Source organism: Dermacentor variabilis, chromosome 6 (assembly GCF_050947875.1).
Source record: "Dermacentor variabilis isolate Ectoservices chromosome 6, ASM5094787v1, whole genome shotgun sequence".
Taxonomy (NCBI): Eukaryota; Metazoa; Arthropoda; class Arachnida; order Ixodida; family Ixodidae; genus Dermacentor; species Dermacentor variabilis.
The window spans coordinates 30063108-30084147 of NC_134573.1; the positions used below are offsets into that span (position 1 = coordinate 30063108).

The 21040-nt window shown below is 47.8% G+C and overlaps 1 protein-coding gene across 12 annotated transcripts in view; it reads left to right on the forward strand.

The window, feature by feature from the left end:
• Window positions 1-5607, forward strand: part of LOC142584113 (uncharacterized) — a 162218-nt gene extending 156611 nt beyond the window's left edge. For all 12 annotated transcript variants that reach the window (XM_075694279.1, XM_075694291.1, XM_075694285.1 and 9 more), the window contains one exon: window positions 5397-5607. In XM_075694279.1, the coding sequence (XP_075550394.1) occupies window positions 5397-5528 (132 nt within the window). In that variant the 3' untranslated portion in view covers window positions 5529-5607. The remainder of the gene's footprint in view (window positions 1-5396) is intronic.
• Window positions 5608-21040: the final 15433 nt, after the last annotated feature.

The window sequence follows — 21040 nt, forward strand, 5'->3', positions numbered from 1 at the left end:
CTATAGAAAGTTGAATAACATCACAAAAAAAGACGTTTATCCCCTTCCGCAGATCGATGATTCGTTAGATCGACTGCGGCGAACCAGGTATTTTTCATCGATAGATTTGAAGAGTGGATATTGGCAAATCGAAGTTGACGAACGAGATCGCGAAAAAACTGCCTTTGTTAACCCGGATGGACTGTATGAATTTAAAGTACTTCCATTCGGCCTGTGTTCTGCACCGGTCACATTCCATAGAATGATGGACACTGTTCTGACGGGTCTGAAGTGGCACAGTTATTTAGTATACTTAGATGATGTCGTCGTGTTCACGGCGACCTTCGAAGAACATCTGGAGCGTTTGCAGGCGGTATTTGAGGCGCTCCGCTCCGCTAATCTCACACTAAAGCCAGAAAACTGTCACTTCGGTTACGAAGAGTTGAAGTTTCTCGGACATGTCGTGAACGCCGATGGCGTCCAGCCTGACCCAGACAAAACATCTGCTGTTGCTGCTTTTCCGACTCCTCGTGACAAGAAAGCAGTACGCCGCTTTCTCGGTCTGTGTGCGTAGTATCGTCACTTCATCGCTAACTTCTCCCGGATCGCCGAACCACTCATACGCCTCACGCGAGAAGATACACCCTTCGTTTGCACGGATGAGCAAGGCGCAGCTTTCACCGAGTTACGGCAGCGCCTGCAGGAATCACCCGTCCTCGCTCACTTTGACGAAGACGCTGACACCGAGGTACATACCGACGCAAGCAACATCGGTCTTGGCGCTGTACTCGTTCAACACCAGGAAGGCGTCGAGCGAGTCATCGCTTACGCCAGTCGCACCCTTTCACGCGCCGAAATCAACTACTCCACTTCCGAGAAAGAGTGTCTAGCAGTTGTGTGGGCCATAATGAAATTTCGGCGTTATCTATACGGTCGTCCTTTCAAGGTGGTGACAGACCACCATTCCTTGTGTTGGTTAGCCAACCTACGAGACCAGTCCGGACGATTTGCTCGATGGAGTCTCCGTCTGCAGGAGTTCGATGTTACCATCGTCTACAAATCGGGCCGCAAACACGAAGATACGGACACGTCGCGCGCTCCCGTCAAAACTTGTGACAAGGATATGGACGAAGATGGCGCATTCCTTGGGGCCCTCACCGCATCCGACCTGATCACACGGCAGCGCGAGGACGACCTCTCATCGATCACCTTGAAGGCAAGAATGTTACAATTGCACGACACATTTCTCGCAATCTATCGACCTTCTGCCTCCGAAAGAGTGTGTTCTACAAGAAAAACTCGAGTGCCAGCGACAAAGAGTATCTATTGGCCGTACCTGCCGCCCTCCGTGATGACATCCTGCTAGCCTGCCTTAATTAACCCACGTCTGGACACTTGGGATTTTCACGTACTCTTGCAAGAGTGCGCCAGACGTACTACTGGCCCAGACTTTCTACCACGGTGAAGCATTACGTGCAAAGCTGCCGTGAGTGTCAACGAAGGAAATCGCCGTCATTGAAACCCGGGGGGTTACTCCAACCCATCGCACCACCTAGCGAGCCGTTTGATCAAATCGGCATGGATCTTCTGGAACCCTTTCCCTTGTCAGCCAGCGAAAACAAGTGGATTATAGTCGCCACAGACTATCTAACATGCTACGCCGAGACGAAAGCTGTACAACGTGCCACGGCCTAGGAAGCTGCCCAGTTCTTCATCGATCAGATAGTCCTCAGACATGGTGCCCCATCATACGTCATCACCGACAGAGGAACTGCCTTTACAGCCCAACTGATAGAGGACATACTCGAGATGAGCTGCACGCAGCATCGCGAGGCCACTGCCTATCATCCGCAGACCAACGGACTGACGGAACGGCTAAACAAGACCATTGCTCACATGCTGTCTATGTATGTAGACGTCCAGCATAAAACATGGGATCAAGTCCCGCCGTACGTTACATTCGCGTACAACACCGCCATTCAGGAAACAACCCAATTCACACCGTTCCGTCTTGTCTACGGGCGCGAGGTCCAGACAACGCTAGACGCAATGCTCCCGCACGACACCGACGCATCACTTACTTTCGACGCCGAGCAACTTACTCAGCACGCAGAGGAAGCTCGTCAACTCGCGCGCATACACATCACCAAGCAGCAGAGTACAGACGCACGGCGCTACAACCTTCGACATCGGCAAGTTGAGTACCAGCCAGGTGACCAAGTCTGGGTGCGGACTCCAATCCGTCGCCAGGGCTTATCTGAGAAGCTGCTTAGTAGATACTTTGGACCTTACAAAGTTATACGCCGCGTTAGTGAAGTGAACTATGAGGTCATTCCCGACGGTGCCGCGTCGCCTCGGCGTCGACAGCACCACTCGGAGACAAAGCATGTTATACGCCTCAAACCGTATTTCGCGCGTTAAGGCGGCGCCAACCCGATCTCATACGACTTCCACACTTCCACTTTCTTTTAGCAAGCATCGTAGTTTAGTAAGCATCGGGGTCGATGCTTTTCTTTTGGCGGGGGAATAATGCCGCTAGGTGTAACGCGCCAGCGCTGAGAAAGAAGTGACTGGAACGCGCGCTCGGCTAGAGGTGGGCGCTAAAGAAGTAGTAGTAGAGGCTGAGGACGCCAGCTTGAGCTCTGTGTACGCCATCTTGTACAGCTGTCTGTCTCGCCGACGCCGGGTGCATCTTCCTTTGTCTTTTCGGGACAATATGCAGCTCTAGAACAGGATGTCGAACAGAAAACATAGAGATAATGAGTGCAACAGTGACTATATTGATTTTAGAAGCCGATATTGAATTCGGAAATAGGGCACAACGGCAACCAGCAAGCACTCTCTCCGTTGTAACACAGTACCTTATGAAGAAACGGCAAATCATGGAAGTGTCTAGATCAGATAGAATTCGCTGAACTGTGAAAGCTGATAAGCAAGAAATGTTTGAAATTATAGCGTACGAAAAATTGAGGAACCAGTAAACGAGAGGCGTAGCGGAAAATTAGTCATCAGAAAATTTTGCATCAAACAGGCCAAGATGTATGCAGTGAAAGACGAGCAGGGTAGCGTCATCAGCAATTTTCATGATGTAGTAAAAGCAGAAGAAAGCTCTACTGGCCTGCAGGGTGCCCATAGCAGCCACGCCACCTTCATTCGAAGTAGTAATTGATACGATACGCAGGCTGCTTTTGTAACTAACCATGAAGTAAGAAGAGCCTTGCAAGACAGGACTCGGTGAAAACGGCCGGAGATTATGGAACAACAGTTGCATTAATCAGAGATGGAGCAAATATCATACCTAAACAGCTTGCGGCCCTTTATACGCTGTGCCTCACAACTTGAAGTGTACCACAGAACTGGAACAATGCCAACATTATACTAATCCACATAAAGGGAGACGTTAAAGAATTGAAAAATAATAGGCCCGTTAGCTTCCTTCCAGTATTATAAATGCACGGCAAGATAATAATTGGCAATAGGATAATGGCAACACTTGACATCAGTCAACAAAGAGAAGAGGCTGGTTTCTGCACGGCATACTGTACAACGAATCACACCCATGTTATCAATCAGGTAATTGAGAGATGTTCAGAGTGCTATCAACCTCTCTATATGGCTTCCATAGACTACGAAAAGGCATTTCATTTAGTAGAGATACCAGTAGTCATAGAAGCATTACGTAATCAAGGAATACAGGGGGCATGCGTTAATATCTTCGCATACATCTTGAGATTCCACAGCTACCTTTACCACAGAATGAAGTATTTATCACAAAATGAGGGGAAATGAACTACGAACTATTGGAAAAGGAACATGGGATATGCAAATTCCGCAGGTGCTTTTTTCTGTACAATTACATTAACTTAACTGCGGCGGCGGATCTCTGCTTAGAATAGTATTCAGCCATCCACATGCAGGTCGCTGACTCCAGTCCTGCTACCTTTCCTCCTTCGCACCGTCCTGGCTTTGAATATGCGTGTCTCATGTTTAACAGCAATATTAGCTGGGGCGCGGCCACCGTTAATAGGGCTTTTTGGCTTTGCGCGAAAGCCTGCATACAAAATTTCGCACATCACCTAGTGTTCGTAAGGATACGCAATGTATGGAAAGCTACAGATGATGCATTGAAAGGGCCAGTTCAAATCGTTTCATTTTCGGTAAATGCGCAATGCAAACCATTGTCTGAATTAAGGTAACCTAAGGTATTGATTATTTTTATTATTTCCGCAGTTACTTTCGTGTGACAGTACTTAGTAAACGTAATAATTGCATTTTTATTGAAGTAAGTGTAATTGTTTTTTTTTTCTCAAGCGTGTACAATCTGGGTGAGCTAGCATAAGAGAATTCGGCTGCAGCTCAAGAAGAGCGGAACCTTCGCTGCAATGAACATCGCTGCGTTGCATTTTTCAGCTCAAGTGATGAAGTCTTGCTGTGGACTCCAGTTTGCGTACCTGGCTATTGAACGACATTACTTGTGATTTTTTTCTCATTTCAAAATAAACTTTTCTCCATTCTTTCCTTAGGCATCGGCAAGGTGGAATTTAGGCCGTGCACACTCATTGTAATAAACATGTGTCTCTGCCTGATTGGCTTAGGAATAGCCAAACGATCGTCACTAGGCGCGCCGCGTAATATTTAGGTCGCGGCTCGTAGCTCTTGCTTTGGATCGCTTAAGTTATTCGTAAGACTTTGTTCCGTGGAGGTCTCTGTCAAGATTCGTGGAATGCACTAGCAGAGCAAAAATAGCCAACGGTTTACTGGCAACGATATTCGTTAGCTGAATGCGTTACCATCGCCGTTGTGGATACCAATCAGGCCGACTTCAATCGGACGAACAGAGTGCACAGTCACATCTAGTACAACTGATCTTAGCATTTATCCACGAGAAACAGTCCATTGTCATACAGGCGCATTATTCAGAATTTACATGGCTACAGGTGCGATATATTGAACAAAATTTATTTGATTCATTCAAAGGAAAATTAACTAGGTACTTGTACCAAATGTTCACAAAAACAATTGATTCATCTAAAGTGCCCTTTTTCAACTTTACAACGAACTTTCCACGTTTTCTTCGAAACAAAAAACGAAGCGCATCAAGGCAGTACTTTTGATTGTGCTCGCTTGTGGTTAAACGGTTGTGCACCACTGAAATTTCTGTTAAACGACAGTTTTTGCGGTGCTCAGTTTAAATTGTGGAAGAAATTTTTCACAAAACAGGCACTTAGGTGCACTTTACAATATCAAATCTAAACTGAATCTTTTCTAACTATATTTAGAGGATGAAAGTGTTGTGCATTTTATTTAGGGCATATTTTGTGAGTCTTCAATCCGAATAATGCTCGGAAATATTTCTTGACCTTGCCTATGTGCTGGTGTATAATGTTTGTTTTGTGTGTTTCGTTTCATGCTTTCAGTGTGGTGAAAATAACTTGGGGAGCAGGTGTTCTCCAAACTGCCTATGTCGTGTCTTAAAGGTGGTTCATCCGCCTATATACTTATGCTTTGAGGAAGGCAAACCACTTCCGCTTGGATTCAAGGAATCCTGACGCACACATTCCTGTGGCTGTACTCGATAGCTGCATTTCAATTAAAACAAAGGTAAAGCTGAAATAAAACGTTCACCTATTTTGGATGACTGTTGAATTTTTTACAAATTTATGAAATAGGCTGGTGGGGCTGATACAGCGCTTCGTCATTGCTACAGAGGATTCCCAGATAAAAAGCAGTACAGGATAGTATTCCTAATCTATAACGACATGGCGGGCAACACTGATGAATTCCTAAGCAATAATTTGAGAGTAGTACTAGTATTAAATATAAATACGAGGTATGAAATACACGCAGTGCAAGCCTACGTTCCAAATTCTGTCACAATGATGAAGAAATAGAACAGTTTTAAGAAGATTTTGAAATAGCAATAAGAGAAGTGCAAACTCAGTATATTGTCGTCATGGGCAACTTCAATGCAAAAGTGAGGAAAAGCAGGTTGGTGAACACGCAATTGACAATCACGGCATCGATTCTAGTAACACTAGAGAAGGGGTGCTGGTAGAATTCGCGAAAAGAACCAAACTCCCAATAATGCAGAGTTTCTTCGGGAAGCGTATAAAAAAGTGGGCCTTGAAAAGCCCTAATGGAGAAATAAGAAATGCAATAAATTTCATACTTCCCTAAGAGAATGGATACCTGGGCTAGTTGGTATACTTGCATCTTTACATCATAAAAAAGGCACAAAGACAAGAACGAAGAAAGTGCACAGCACGAGGTGCTTTCTCGCAAGTGAAAAATTACGTGCTTTTAGAGTTTGAAGCACAAGATCCACCTGAGCGACTCAACAACCCGCTTTGAACACCACGCCCCGGACGACCAGCAACATGTTCGTTGCGACTTCTGCCGCTACGCGTTAGAGAGTTCTTATAGGCGGCACTATTGCTACGATGGGACTTGAACATGAAATGGCGGTTCGCTTTCCACCCATCCCGAAACACCACCTGTGCGTTACGCACCACGAAAGCGCTGCTGACCTTCTTGTGGAGCACGAGCTATTGATTGATTGATTGATTGATTGATTGATTGATTGATTGATTCATTCATTCATTCATTCATTCCTTCATTTTCTTTCATTTTCATTGATTTCTCATTCGCACATGCTCTTGCACGAAAAAAAATGTAAAATGTTGGGCCCGTAGCCAAAGGTTAGTTTGGTCCCATAGTCAATACACAAATATTAGCAGCTGCAAAATTTAGTATATATATAGACTTCCTAGTGATGAAAATTAGAGAAATAAGGCGACCTGACATATCAAGACAAGCAAAAAACAGTATATTACACATGCAAGTAGGATACACGAAAAAGAAAAGCTGATGTGCATGTGTTTTTACAGTTGTGCAAACAGATAATATTACAAATGACGATGTATACTGAAAAAAAAAATGAATCAGGTAATTTTAGAGGGGTACAGCTTTTTGACAGAAAATAAAAAAAATTTTGCCATTTTTTCCTCATGAGGCACTGAATTCCATATTTTGGCAACATGAAACTCAGTTAGCCGTACGCCATACGTGTTACGAGGGACTGGTAAGTTAAAGTTCATATTTGTTGCATTCCTTGTATTTCGATTATGCTTAATGAACAAGCCCACCGACAATTACTGATTTCTATGTATAATGGTATTAAGCAGAATCGCAACTTTCATTTCTAATGCAGGAGAAATAGTAATTTGCCGACACGGTTCAAAGGATGGTAATATTATCATGGGGGCTTGTGTAAGTTACGCTCCGCAAGGCCCTTTTTTGAAAACGAATAACGCGATCTATGTAGGTTTTATATGTACCAGCCTTTGATTCCCAGCCGTATTTGATTTGACAATGAAAAAAGGACAAGTAGATAATCTCAAGTGTGTTAGGATAAAAAACATGCTCTACATTTAATACAAAGCAAGCACGAGCTAATTTCGCGCATACACTGGATGTATGAAGTCTCTAGTTTAGATCGCAATCTGATGCACTCCTAAGTATTTTTGGGGGCCTAACTGTTCTATAGTACAACCTTCAAGACAAATTTGCATTCCTGCGGCGTCAGTGTTACAATATCGGTGTAAATTTAGTACACGCAGACCATGTTTATGTTTCATAACCCGCGATTTATGGAACTCTGCAATTCATTAAGTGATTTACCTGACAAGATTACAGTGGTATCTTCCGCGTAAAGAAAAGCTTTTCAGAGCATTAGTGCGAATAGAAGCTGACCAACATATAGGGAGAAGAGTATGGGCCCTGAAAGTGATCCTTGTTGAAAACATGTAAAGACAGTGTTTATTTAGAATAAAGGTAGTCATGACTTACATATCGTTTTCGACCGCTTGAGTACCTACAAAGGATGTTCATAGTAGTTCCGCTAAAGTTATAGCAGCATTTCTTATCTTGAGACAGAGGAACATTTCTTACTTTTAGGTTTTTCCGACGACCATATTTTTTCAGCTCGATTATGTCCTGTCGCATTTCTCTCACCTCCCCCTTTAACTGACGCACATAACCAATAATGCTGGTAGGGCATAACTTTTGACAAGTCACGGTGTAGGTTGTCCACACCCGTCCTAAGTTGAAACGTCCTATTCACAATATTGCCGCGCCAGTACTCCAATGAAGAAGACGACAACGCGAGTAGGCATGAGCGTTTTTGTCAAGGCTCAGTCAAGAAGTCGCGGTTGCGCTCGGTTCTCAAAAGGCGACCCGCCACTGTGCCTTCTGAATAGCGCTCTACGACCCCCATTCCTGACGTTATGACACTGGTGGAGGTAAAGCCTGCAACCCCATGCGGCCGACCCCTGTTCAGAGCCGTACACCCCGTTCCGAAGCTCCAGCTCTCATAACGACTCCAGTCCACCGTTTCAGTCGGCGCCTGCTCAGCCTCAGCCCGGAGTTCCCTCCCGTTGCGACTCTCACCGACATGGCTACATCATCGGTGCTTCTACCTCCTTCACAAACGGCGCCTGGCCTTTCCCAGGTGACTCTTGAACACCATCGTCTCCCCGGCATCTGCCACGGTGATGCTTTTAAAGGGGTTGAGGACTGGTTAACCAGTACGAAGCTGTCGCTCTGGTCAATCGCTGGAACGACCAAGAAAAGCTCGGCCATGCTTATTTCGCGCTTGAAAACAGCGCTCGTGCGTGGCACGCGAACAGGGAAGTGAGCTTTCCAAACGTGGGGTGATTTTCGCCGTCAGCTCCTCAATACATTCTCGAGCTCGGACCGGCGAGATTACGCTTAACAACTTTTGGAGGCTCGAGTACAGCAACCCAACCAAACCCTCGCCATGTATGCGGAAGATATGGCCCGTCTGTTTGGCTGACCTGACCCCGATACAATCCGAGGCAAAGTAGATGCGTCAACTCAAGCGGGCAATTAAGGAACCTCTGTAACGGTGCATTGCTGCACCGTTAACACGCCTTACACGAGACGGTGTTCCCTTTCTATGGGGAGAAACCGAGTAAGTATCATTTAGCGAACTCCACCAACGCCTGCAAACGCCTCCTGTTCTTGTCGACTTCGACCAAGATGCCCCTACAACACTTCACACTGATGCGAGCAATGTCAGTCTGGGTGCCGTACTGCTGCAGTGGCAAGACTGCTCTCAAAACGTAATCGCCTACGCTAGCCGAACTCTCTCTCGTACGGAGTAAAACTACTCAACTACCGAGAAGGAATGCCTCACCGTAGTGCGGGCGGTTATCAAATTTCGCCCGTATTTGTACAGCCGTTCCTTCAAGGTTGTCAGCGATCATCATTCTCTATGTTGGTTGACTAACTTAAAAGACCCATCTGGCCGTCTGGCACGTTGGAGTTTTAGTCTTCAGGAGTTCGACATAACCATCATTTAGAAATCAGGAAAGAGGCACACCTACGCCGACTGCCTCTCGCGGTCACCCGTCGAGTTTGCAGGTAAAGATGACGTAGATGTGGACGATGCATTTTTGGGCGTCGTCGACGCCGTCACTATTTCACAGGAGCAGCGCCACGACCCAGAGCTGCTGCCCCTCATTAATTTCTTGGAAGGGCGAAGTACAGACGTTCCGCGACTCTATGTAAGGGAACTGCCGTGTTTTTGTCTCGGGAACGATGTTCTATATAAGAAGAACTTTTCTGCCAGTGGCGTACCTGCCTGTCGTACCGGCATCACTTCGAAAAGAACTACTAAAAGCATGCCACGACGAAACCACCACAGGTCATCTTGGCTACACGAGGACATTGTCCCTACATCCACTGAAGTATTACTGGCCGAAGCTACCCGCCCCTGAAAAACGTCACGTGCAGACATGTGCGCGCTGCCAAAGCCCGACAAGCCCGCATGTCTCTTACATCCGGTAGAGGTACCAGGCCAGGCATTCGCCCAAGTTGGAATCTATTTCCTGGGCACATTTTCAACTTCTACAGCTGGCAACAGACGGATCATTGTTTCCACCGATTACATCAGGTGCTACGCGGAGACGAAAGCTACGCAGCGGCGCACAACAGCCGAAGCAGCTCATGTTTTCAGTGAAGACATTGTCCTTAGGCACGGTGCCCCAAAAGTAGTCATCATAGACAGGGGAACTGCCTTCACTGCCGAACTGATTGACTCGCTTCTCAGACTCAGTGGGACAAGCCACCGGAAAACAACCGCTTATTATCCCCAGATGAAAGGACTAACCGAGCGTCTTAATAACACCCTCGCAGACATTTTATCCATGTATGTGGACATAGAACATAAGAACTGGGATTATATTTTGCCTACAATTACATCGGCCTACAATACCGTTCGACAGGAAACTACTGGAATGACACCGTTAAGCTTGGTCCGTGGTCGCGAGCCACGACAACGCTGGAGGCCATGCTGCCGCACGAGTTTGACGACCTGCCTACAGACGTTCCCGCATTTACTCAGCACGCTGAAGAAGCCAGACAGCTTGCCCGCGTACGTATCTGCATTCAGCAAGACCACGATGCAAAACGGTGCGATCTTCAATACATGTCCGTTTTCTACACCCCCGGCGACAAAGCATGGGTCTGTATACTCATACGCCGTCGTTGACACTTCAAAAAACTCATACGTGGGTACTTTGGGCCGTACAGAGTGATCTGCAGCATGAGCGACGTGAATTACGAGATTGTTTGTTCGACGTACTAGTTTGTGTGAGTGAGTGAGTGAGTGAGTGAGTGAGTGAGTGAGTGAGTGAGTGAGTGAGTGAGTGAGTGAGTGAATGAGTGAGTGAGTGAGTGAGTGAGTGAGTGAGTGAGTGAGTGAGTGAGTGAGTGAGTGTGTATGTGTGCGTGTGTGTGCGTGTGTGTGTACTTTGCCCCGCTGTACTCTGTACCATTGCCCCATTGTCCCGCCTAGTAGTTATGACCCTTTTTGTCAAGGCGCAGTGAAGACGAAGTCGCAGTTGCGCTCGGTTTTAAAAAGGCGACCCGCCGCTGTTCCGCCTGAATAGCGCTCTACAACCACTGTTTCTGACCTTGTGACAATATTCATGGAAGCTTTCAGGTCCTGGATGTCCCTCAGAGACTGTTTGCTGTCATCAGCTAAGCCTTTTATATCAAATCTGATGGTTGCGATACTTTCTAGCTTAGACGTTATGTCAAGCAAGGTTTTGGCGAGTTCCGTTACGGTACCCGATGGTTCTTCCGCAAGAGCCTGTCCAAGTCATTTCTGTGGCTGCTCACTGATTGCAGATTTCGTAGAACAAAAGAGCGATCTAAGAGCTTTAACTTGAGATAAACGTTAAAACGCCCACGTACTTAGAAGTATAGAGGGGCGGGGGTTATATACATGGCTGATGCTAGCAGCTGCCTGTGTCTCTCTGAATTGATGCTCGCTCAGTCCAAGAAGGTGTTTTATAGCAGAAACCAGATGCGCCGATTATCAGAAAAGCCGCTAGGTGCAGCCGATCGCACCTTCGAAAATTACTACTTGAGTCATGCAATCGGGGCGAACCCACCTTCGAAGCAGTGTTTTGGAGATAAGTACTCAGCTACGGCATCCGAACAAGATTCAATCTGCAGAGCGACGCTTGGTCAGTGTCGATTCGTTCGGCCGAGAACGAAAAACGCAGCCTGCAATGATACAGGGGTGTACGCTTAGCACACTGCTGATGCTGGAAGCTGCTTGGATCGCTCTGAAGTCACGAAACTTTTTAAATATTTCTATAGTCCATATATGTGTTTGTGTGACTTTATAAGCAGTATAGAGAGAGAACAGCCTGTCCATCATCTTCAGATTATCACTGTAGCTTCTCTCTGTGTGTGTGTTTTCCCGCCTACCTTTGTCACTGAGTCCCCCATCGTCCAATAGGAAGCACAGCTGGCTCCTGTACTGATGCGAAGGTTTCGAAACCAATCAAAAATTATCCCTTAAATTTAACCGCTGATGAGCGCAGTCGAACCGGCGTCCCAAGGGTTCCTCAAGAACAGCCAGCAAGTCGATTCTTGAGCGATCTGCGGCGCAAATTCACTTTTAAATTTCACTTTTCAATGAGCGACTTTCACAACAACGCTTTAGCCACCTGCGTTGTGAATGCACTCGGTATTTGCTGCTCTTCAGTAAGCCTGTCGCTCACGTGGACTGCTGAGTAGACGCGAAAGAGTGTGTGAGAAGCCACGCAGCAATTGCCAGCATTCGCAGGCACTGGCGCGTCACGCTTCTTGTTTCGGAGGCCATGCGCGAACTTCTTGGCAATGTCTACGGATGGCGCACGGTGTTCAAAATGAAGCGCCAGGAAGGAGCCCGATTGCCCATGCCGTGTTTCTCAGGGCTTCCAGGCCACGTGCCGTCCTCGCGGCCGCAGCGCTAGACGGCATCGAGTCCTGTCGGAAGAGCACGAAACAGGGGTCTCACTGCCGCAATTCACGCCTCATACATAACACGTTTCAACGACTGCAATACCGTGCATATCGACATTGATTCCATTTTAAATGCATTACCGTCGAAAGGCATCGTGAGTTGTGTGCTGCCGAATTTTTTTCCCCATCTGTTACCCCGTGCCCCCATTTCCCACACTTACACATACGCTTTCATTATGTGTACATGTCAGCAAAATATCTATAACTTTCAGCGGTACTTGGCACCTCTCACATGTTGCTGCGTTCTCTTTTCTAATTAAAAAATTCTGTGTAAGTTGTGAAAGCCAAATGCATAGTCAGCCTAAACCGTTGCTGCTGAGTTCGTGACTGCCACTGCCGAAGTACGGTTTTAGTAAGAAGTAGCTTGTTGTTTGCGCAACAGTACCATTATTATTGCCATTGTGTCATTAAAGCTTTTCGAGTTGCCCGGATACTATCTTTGTATCGAAGTGTTGCGTTGGCTGTGTCTTTCTACACAGTCATGGCTGCGCACCTATCCGCTGCTTCATTGCTCGGTTTCCAAAATCTTGGAAAGCAGCAGAAACGAACTTATCTCCCGTAATTCTTTGAAGGTGCCATATGTAACATACTCCCTATTAGACGTTAACGCTAGGATTGCAAATGTAGAGCCTTTAATGTACTCAAAGAGTCTGACAAACGATTTTTAAGGAACTAGTGTTTTATGGCGCAATCCAACGCTCACCCTCGATAGTATCCGCGTCTGCAGCGGTCACTTCCAAAAGCGCGTGGATATTTACTAAGCACAATTTTCGAACTGAGCAGCTTCTAGAAAAGTAAGCATCCCTCCTCCAGCAACGCTGAGAAATGAGAGCGGTGTGGATAGCACGCCTCGCAAATCGCGAAAGCCGCCTGTCGTTCTGCTTTCGCATGAGTGAGTGTAACTGCGGCTAACCATCTACATTTTTATATTTTCAGCCACTTTTAAAATAAAATGATGGTGCAATACGCTCACATATTTGTGTATACATTTCTTATATTTGTACCATGTTTTTCTTCCCGAACTGCACGCCTACGTCATGGCTGGCTGGCCCCCGCCGGGTCGTTCTGTCTATCGACGAGCCAGTAAACTCATCGAAAACTATCGCGATGGCAGTGCCACTATTCTGCTCACTAGAACCGAAAGCTTACATTAATAAAACGTATACTGCATTTCAATAAAGACACGTGTACTTGTTTGTCTTTATCGGGCGACACGTTTCACCGCCTAACAAATGTTATCGTACAGCGCAGGACGCGCCTACATGTATAAGAAGTCTCTGGAATGTTATCGATGCTTCCATCCGCTGTCTATTGTCGCCGAACATTGTGTAATCTGATCGCATGTGTGCGCGCAGCGTATAATGTAGGACTTTGTAGAAGGCACGCGGGTCCCAGTGATTACTCTGGAACATTCGACGACTGATGTATAAAAGCGGACGCGCTTGACACGCTGATCAGATTTTCGACGATCGCCGACCGTGTTCGCCGCTATCGTTGTGCTATAAGTGTAGCCTGTTTTTGTGGGCACTGGTTCGCCAATTAAAGTTAGTTTTGTCTTTCACAGTATTGCTACTGTGTTCTTCAACGTCACCACCACGTGACATCTGGTGTAGGTGCTTTTCGTTCATTTACCGGACGTCCCCGACAAACCGTGATCCAAGCCCGGACCGCAAAAAGAACACGAACGTAGTCCCGGACCATCGAGCAAGCCATCGTCTTCAACAGCTGCCCCCGGAGCACGGACGTCTACCTGAGAAGACCAAGAAGATTGTGGCCAAGGCAACTCCAATGGCAGCCCCAGCGTCCCCCATTGTGCTGCAGCAGCCCAGAAAGCCTCCGACGTTCCGCCGTTCAACATTCGAGTACCCGGAAACCTGGCTTGAGACGAATGAGAGGGTCGCTGCTTTTAACAGCTGGAACAGCAACGACAAACTGCGACATGTCTTCTTCGCACTGGGAGACGCTGCCAGGACGTGGTTCGAGAACCGAAAAGCCACTTTAACGATGTGGGACCTGTTTCGGAGTGGCTTCCTGCAGATCTTCACAAGCGTGGTACGCAGAGAACTAGCCCAAGCCCTACTAGGAACCATAGTGCAGCTGCCTAACGAAACCACCGCGATCTTTACAGAAGAAATGAGCCGCCTATTCCGCCACGCCGACCCGGAAATGTCCGAGGAAAAGAGAGTCCGCCTACTGATGCGTGGTGTAAAGGAGGAACTTTTCGACGGAATGGTACGGAGCCCACTGAAGACCGTCGACGAGTTTCTTCGCGAGGCAACCAGCATCGAGAAGACACTGGAAATGCGGAACCAGAAATTCAACCGCCGCACGAACTCGACAAACTACGCCGGAGTTGCGTCACTGGCCACCGACGACCTGCGCGAGACTATCCGAGCGATGCTTCCATCGATGCTTCCATCCGCTGTCTGTAACCGAGCTATGGGTAATCTGATTGCATGTGAGCGCGACGCGCATAATGTGGAAGTTTGTGGAAGGCACGCGGGTCCCAGCGATAGCTGTAGAGTATTCGATGACTGATGTATAAAAGCCGACGCGCTTGACCCGCTCATGAGGTTTTCAACAATCGCCGACCGTGTTCGCCGCTATCGTTGCGCTATAGTGTAGCCTGTTTTTGCGGGCACAGGTTCACCCAATAGTTTTGTCTTTCACAGTATTGCTACTGTGTTCTTCTACGTCACCACCACGTGACAATTCTCATAAAAAGAGCAGGACCAGCGCACGGAAGTAGGTCACGTGGTGAACTTCTTATGGAGGTTCATGTTCTTGCCGCGTGGGCGCCATAGGACATTTTTTTCGTGGCGTTTAGCGATGAATTACAAATAAAAATGCATGTTTTATGAGGACAACACGCCTTCTTTTATCGAACACGATAAGGAATTTCTTGAGCGGGATTATCTCGATTCATGTGCTGAGCGGTTGTCTGTCCCTTTAAGAAATCGGTGTGTGTGGCTGTATTTTTATGCTTGCCACTGATAATTTTTTTGACTGAAGCACATATAGCATAAACTTCAGCAGGGAGAAGAAGCATACTGTGGTAATTGAATAATTGTTTCCTAATTTTTGGCTACGCTCCCTACACCCCCTACCCCCCTTGTTCTTGTGTTTTAGGACCATGCACGTAAAATTCCGTGTAATTTTTGTATTTGTCCTGAAGTGCGCGGAAATCTTGTATAATGTGTTCTTGTGAGGCTTCTATTTTATTTAAATGGGTCAACATCAAATCAAAACGTTGGAAGGTCTTACAAGGGAGCAGCCTCAGTGGCTTTTTAACAACCCAGAGGACCTCATCAGAAATATCATAATCTCAACAGTATTCCTCTTATCGCTGGACAAGCTGCCTAATTGTGTTCGATTTATTTCTATAATGTACGTGTGAGTTCCACTGTGCGACGATGTTGTAGCATATGTGTTGTTGTGATGATTGAATTCTGAGAACTTAGGAAAAAGTGAGCAAAACACTGCGGCGCAGTTAGGGAGGCTAATTACAGTCAACGTATAAATATTTATATCCATTCGATGCTATTCACTGCATGCTTGGAAGGAGTATTGCTGCTAATAAACCGGCGAGGCTTAGGACTGAGGATCGACGGTCAGCAGCCTTTGGATTGCAGATGACATTGCCCTGTTCAGCAACTCCGGGGATGAATTGCAAAAATAATTGAGGACCTTAACAGAGAAAGTGTAAGAGCGGGGTTGAAGATTAATATGCAGAAGACAAAGATAACGACCAATAGCCTGGCAAGGGAACAAGAGTTCAAGACCACCAATTAGCTTCTAGAGTGTGTGAAGGAGTACGTTTACTGTGTCAATTACTAACACGGGATCCTGATCGTGCGAACGAAATTTACAAAAGAATAAACAGGAGTTGGAGTGCATGCAGCAGACATTGTCAGATCCTGCATGGAAGCTTACCGCTACCATTAAAGAGAAAGGTGTACAATCAGTGCATCCTACCGGTGCTAACATATGGGGCAAATACTTGGAAGTTGACAAAGATGCTCGAGAACATCTTAAGTACCGCGCGAAGAGCGACGAAACGAAAAAAAATGCGTGCTTCCGCCATCGTCGCTTGCCACCTACTAACGCTGCTGTCGCAACACCTGGATATGCCTATCCCGACGATACTACCGGGAATGCGATGCTTCCCGACCCAGAGTTCTCGCCGCCTCCTCAACGCCCTGTCGGCACCCATCGTTCGCCATCACCACGTCGTCGCTCACTCTCCCCCTTACGTCACCGTCAGTCACCTAACGAGGGAAACGTGTTGCTGCAGTTCCGCAGGCACGAACTGCAAGCTTCGCGACTTCTACAAGGCCTGCACAGTGGCCACGCAATTTATTGGACGTTTTGGTCGAAGGAACCGTCGCAATTGCGCTTATCGTTACTGGAGCCGCAGTTTCTGTTATCGCAGAAAAGTTTTGGCGTAACCTCCACAAGGTCACAACGTCATTGTCTGGTATGCTTTTAAGCACCACGACTGCGCAGCACATAGCCCCGCTTGCTCAATGTACTACAAGGGTGGTCGTCGACGGCATTGTCTATGTTGTTGAATTCCTCGTGTTGTCTTCATGTTTACATGACATAATTCTAGGGTGGGACTTGTTGTCTCACCATCGTGCCATCATCGACTGTGCCCGGGCCGAAGTGGCGCTTTTCCTGCTTGCCGATGCCCCGCTGCCTGACCCCTCTGAATAAAAAGCCTCCAAGCACACTATTGTGTCCGATACGGACATACCACCCGAAATGTGTGTACTTGTGCCCATCTCTTGCTCTACCGCGTCAAACGCTACAGTACTGTTTGCACCGTCGCCTATTTTTCTACGTCGCAAGGCCCTACCTCTCCCGTTTGGCGTCCTCACCACTGTATCTGGATTATTGTCAATGATTGTGTGTAACCCGTCTCACTACCCTGTGACGTTACTGCGCGGCGAATCACTAGGACGTGTTCAGCCCCTTGAACCGTTTCACATTGTCGATGCTTCCGACGACACGACCTGTTATGAACTCGACGCTCTCACTTCTCCCGTGCCGTGCACGTCATCATCATCATTGTCGTCGTCGTCGTCAGACGTTCTTGAATCTGTCGTAGACGCCGATCTGCCGCCTCCCTATCGCGAGCTAGTCCTCGCGCTTCTTCAGAATTTTCGCTCGTCGTTTTATTGTGAACAACCATCTCAGGGGCGTACGGCAACCGTCACTCACAGCGTCCGCACTGGTTCCCATCCTCCTCTACGCCAGTGACCATACCGCGTGTCCATAGCCGAGCGCCAGATCATTAACGAGCAGGTCGACGACATGCTGCACCGTGGCGTCATTCGCCCTTCCCACAGTCCTTGGGCGTCTCTTGTAGTATTAGTACGCAAGAAAGACGGGTGAATACGCTTCTGCGTGGATTACCGTCGACTCAATAAGATCAGTCGTAAAGATGTCTATCCTCTGCCACAGATAGATGACGCCCTCGACTCCTTACAAGGCGCGGAGCACTTCTCATCTTTGGATCTTCGCTCCGGCTATTGGCAAGTGCCGATTGCGGAAGATGACTGTGAGAAAACAGCTTTCATCACGCCCGATGGCTTGTACGAATTTACCGTAATGCCATTCAGGCTCTGCAACGCGCCCGCTATTTTCGAGCGTATGATGGACACTATCCTTCGCAACTACAAGTGGAAAACATGTCTGTGCTACCTTGATGATATCGTGGTGTTTTTGCCAGATTTCCCGACGCACCTCGTTCGCTTGCGTGAGATACTGACCTGCCTCACCTCTGCTGGCGTCCAACTTAACATCAAAAAGTGCCATTTTGCGGCTCGCAAGTTAACAATATTGGGTCATGTTGTATCGAAGGACCGTGTGCTTCCTGACGTCGCCAAGCTTCGCGCGGTCGCAGAGTTTCCGATGACCACTGCTCTCAAGGCACTCCGCAGATTTATAGGGCGCTGCTCTTCCTTACAGCGTTTTGTGCGCAATATTGTGACTATCATCGCACCACTGACCAACTTGCTTACCGCTACCAACGACATCTCCGCGTGGTTAACTTCCTGTGATGAAGCCTTCAAGCAACTACGTCACCTACTTCGCCACCGATTCTTCGACACTACGATCCCACAGCGCCTACAAAGGTACATACGGAGGCCAGCGGCATCGGAGTTGGTGCAGCCCTCGCACAACGGAAAGACGGCTATGACGAGTACGTCGTCGCGTATGCTAGCCGCACTTTAAAGAAGGCAGAAGCCAACTACTCAGTAACAGAAAAGGAGTGCTTGGTCATTATTTGGGCTCTCGTCAAATTTTGTCCAGACCTATATGGTCACCCTTTTGACATTGTCCCCGACCACCATTCACTTTGCTGGCTGTCCTCGTTGAAGGATCCGTCAGGTCGCCTAGGCCGATGGGCACTTCGCTTACAAGAATACGATATCCGCGTTGTCTACCGATCGGGCACAAAGCACCCTGATGCCGATGCGCTTTTCCCATCACCGCTACCTTTTGATATGGCTTCAGTGTGTCGCTCTTCGCATCCATGTCAGCCTTCAACGTCGCTTATATGCCGGACGAGAAGCGTAAGGATCCCTTGCTTTCAACTATTCTTAATTTCCTCCGCGACCCATCCGCCACACGTTCTTCTCGAACACTTCGTCGCCAAGCCGCTCACTTTACTCTACGCGACAACGTCCTTCACCGCAGAAATTATTTGCCTGATGGTCCCAAATGGCTGCTGGTGATACCACGACACATGCGTTCTGACATCTGCGCTTATTTTCATGCTGCTCCTCATAATGGTCACACCGGTTCTGAAAATGTATACTAGGCTAAGGCAGCTTTTCTATTGGCACGGCATGTATCACTTCGTGCGCCAGTACATACGCGCTTGCACGGCGTGCCAACGGCGTAAAATTCCACAGTGCCGTCCTGGTGAGCTACAGCCGCTGCCCTGCCCGGCTCGGCCTTTCGATCGCGTCGGCATAGACCTATACGCGCCAGAAGGGTTGAAATCTGGGCCATTTGGTACATATTTCAAGGAAAAAACCAGTAAAAAAAACACAAAGGACAAGAGGAGAGGTTCAAACCACAACGACTGGACTATCAACTGAGCTTTATTAGAATCGGTGTAGTCCCAGCAAGGCCAGCAGAGCATGCGCAACTGCATCAACGCTAATCACAGAGCATGAAAAGACAAGAATCGCTTCTATCGTGACCGACCTATAAATGCAAAATTTTTTTAAAGTAAGCGCACCGAGGTTGTACTAACGCGGTCGTCACCTAATGAACTGATGTAGTACGCTTCCAGGATTTCTCGCTCTTCTTTCCCTTGCCCCTACCAAGAATCGTCACATTTCTGAACAAAGGGTAACACCACATTCATTGCAATGGCGAGGCAAGTTTGCACCGTTATATGATCCCAGGGAGGAGTGGTGCTCACGCAGGCAGTCATTAATACATCGACCGGTTTGGTCTACTTAAAATCTTTCGCACGTGAGATGGAACTTATAATTTTTTTAAATTTAATTATGGGGTTTACGTGCCAAAACCACATTTATGATTATGAGGCACGCCGTAGTGGAGGACTCCGGAAAGTTCGACCACCTGGGTTCTTTAACGTGCACCTAAATCTAAGTACACGGGTGTTTTCACATTTCGCCCCCATCGAAATGCGGCCGCCGTGGCCGGGATTCGATCCCGCGACCTCGTGCTCAGCAGCCCAACACCATAGCCACTGAGCAACCACGGCGGGTATGGAACTTATAGACAAGCCCTGCAGCACATGCCGTAAAACTGTTGTCATGCTGCGTTGTGCACACTTGGTTCCTTGCCCTGCCTCGAGAAATGCGCGAGCACAGATCCGGAAGCTCCAGAATGGCAGAAAACACGACACTTACTCCCTGCTTGGCGGCAACCTTCTTGATGGTGTGGCTCACTTTATGCACATACGGGAGATCGTCGGGAAGGTTTACCCAAACATAGTGGGAGTCCCACAAGGCTCCATACTCTCACCCCTCCTCTTTAATTTGACTATGATATGCCTGGCTGAGCGACTGGAGGCTGTTTCCGAACTGGGCTTCACAATTTACGCAGATGACATCACGTTATGGACTGCATCACGACTAATTGATGAGCAGCAGGAGACCCTGCAGGCGGCACTTGACGTTATTGACGACTACCTGCCACAAACTGGCATGCGGCCATCTCCAGAGAAGACAACCTATGTGGTGATCCGAGGTTCAACGCAGGACGAAGCAGCCCTCACGCTCACTCTCGCTGGCAAAACGCTGCAGCGAGCAGAAAAATCAGTGCGCGTTCTCGGGATACCTATTGACCACACAGGCACAGCGGATGCGTGGCTCGCAGACCTTCGTCGGACATGGCACAATACTCTGCACCTCATGAAACGAATCTGTTTCCGCATGGGCGGTGCTGGTACCGACGTATGCCGAAAGCTTGTTAGTGCTTTGCTGACATCCCGAGCGATATACGGAGCGCGCTGTTATGACCTGCTTGCTCGGCACTGGACACAGCTAGAGGTACTCCACAGATCAGCTCTCCGTGTTATCACAGGGCTCCCGAAACACACACGTGTCGAGGAGCTACATCGCTATGCGAAGTTGCCTACCCTCCGTGCAACCATCGAAGCATCGAAGGCAGGACACGAGGAACGCCTGAA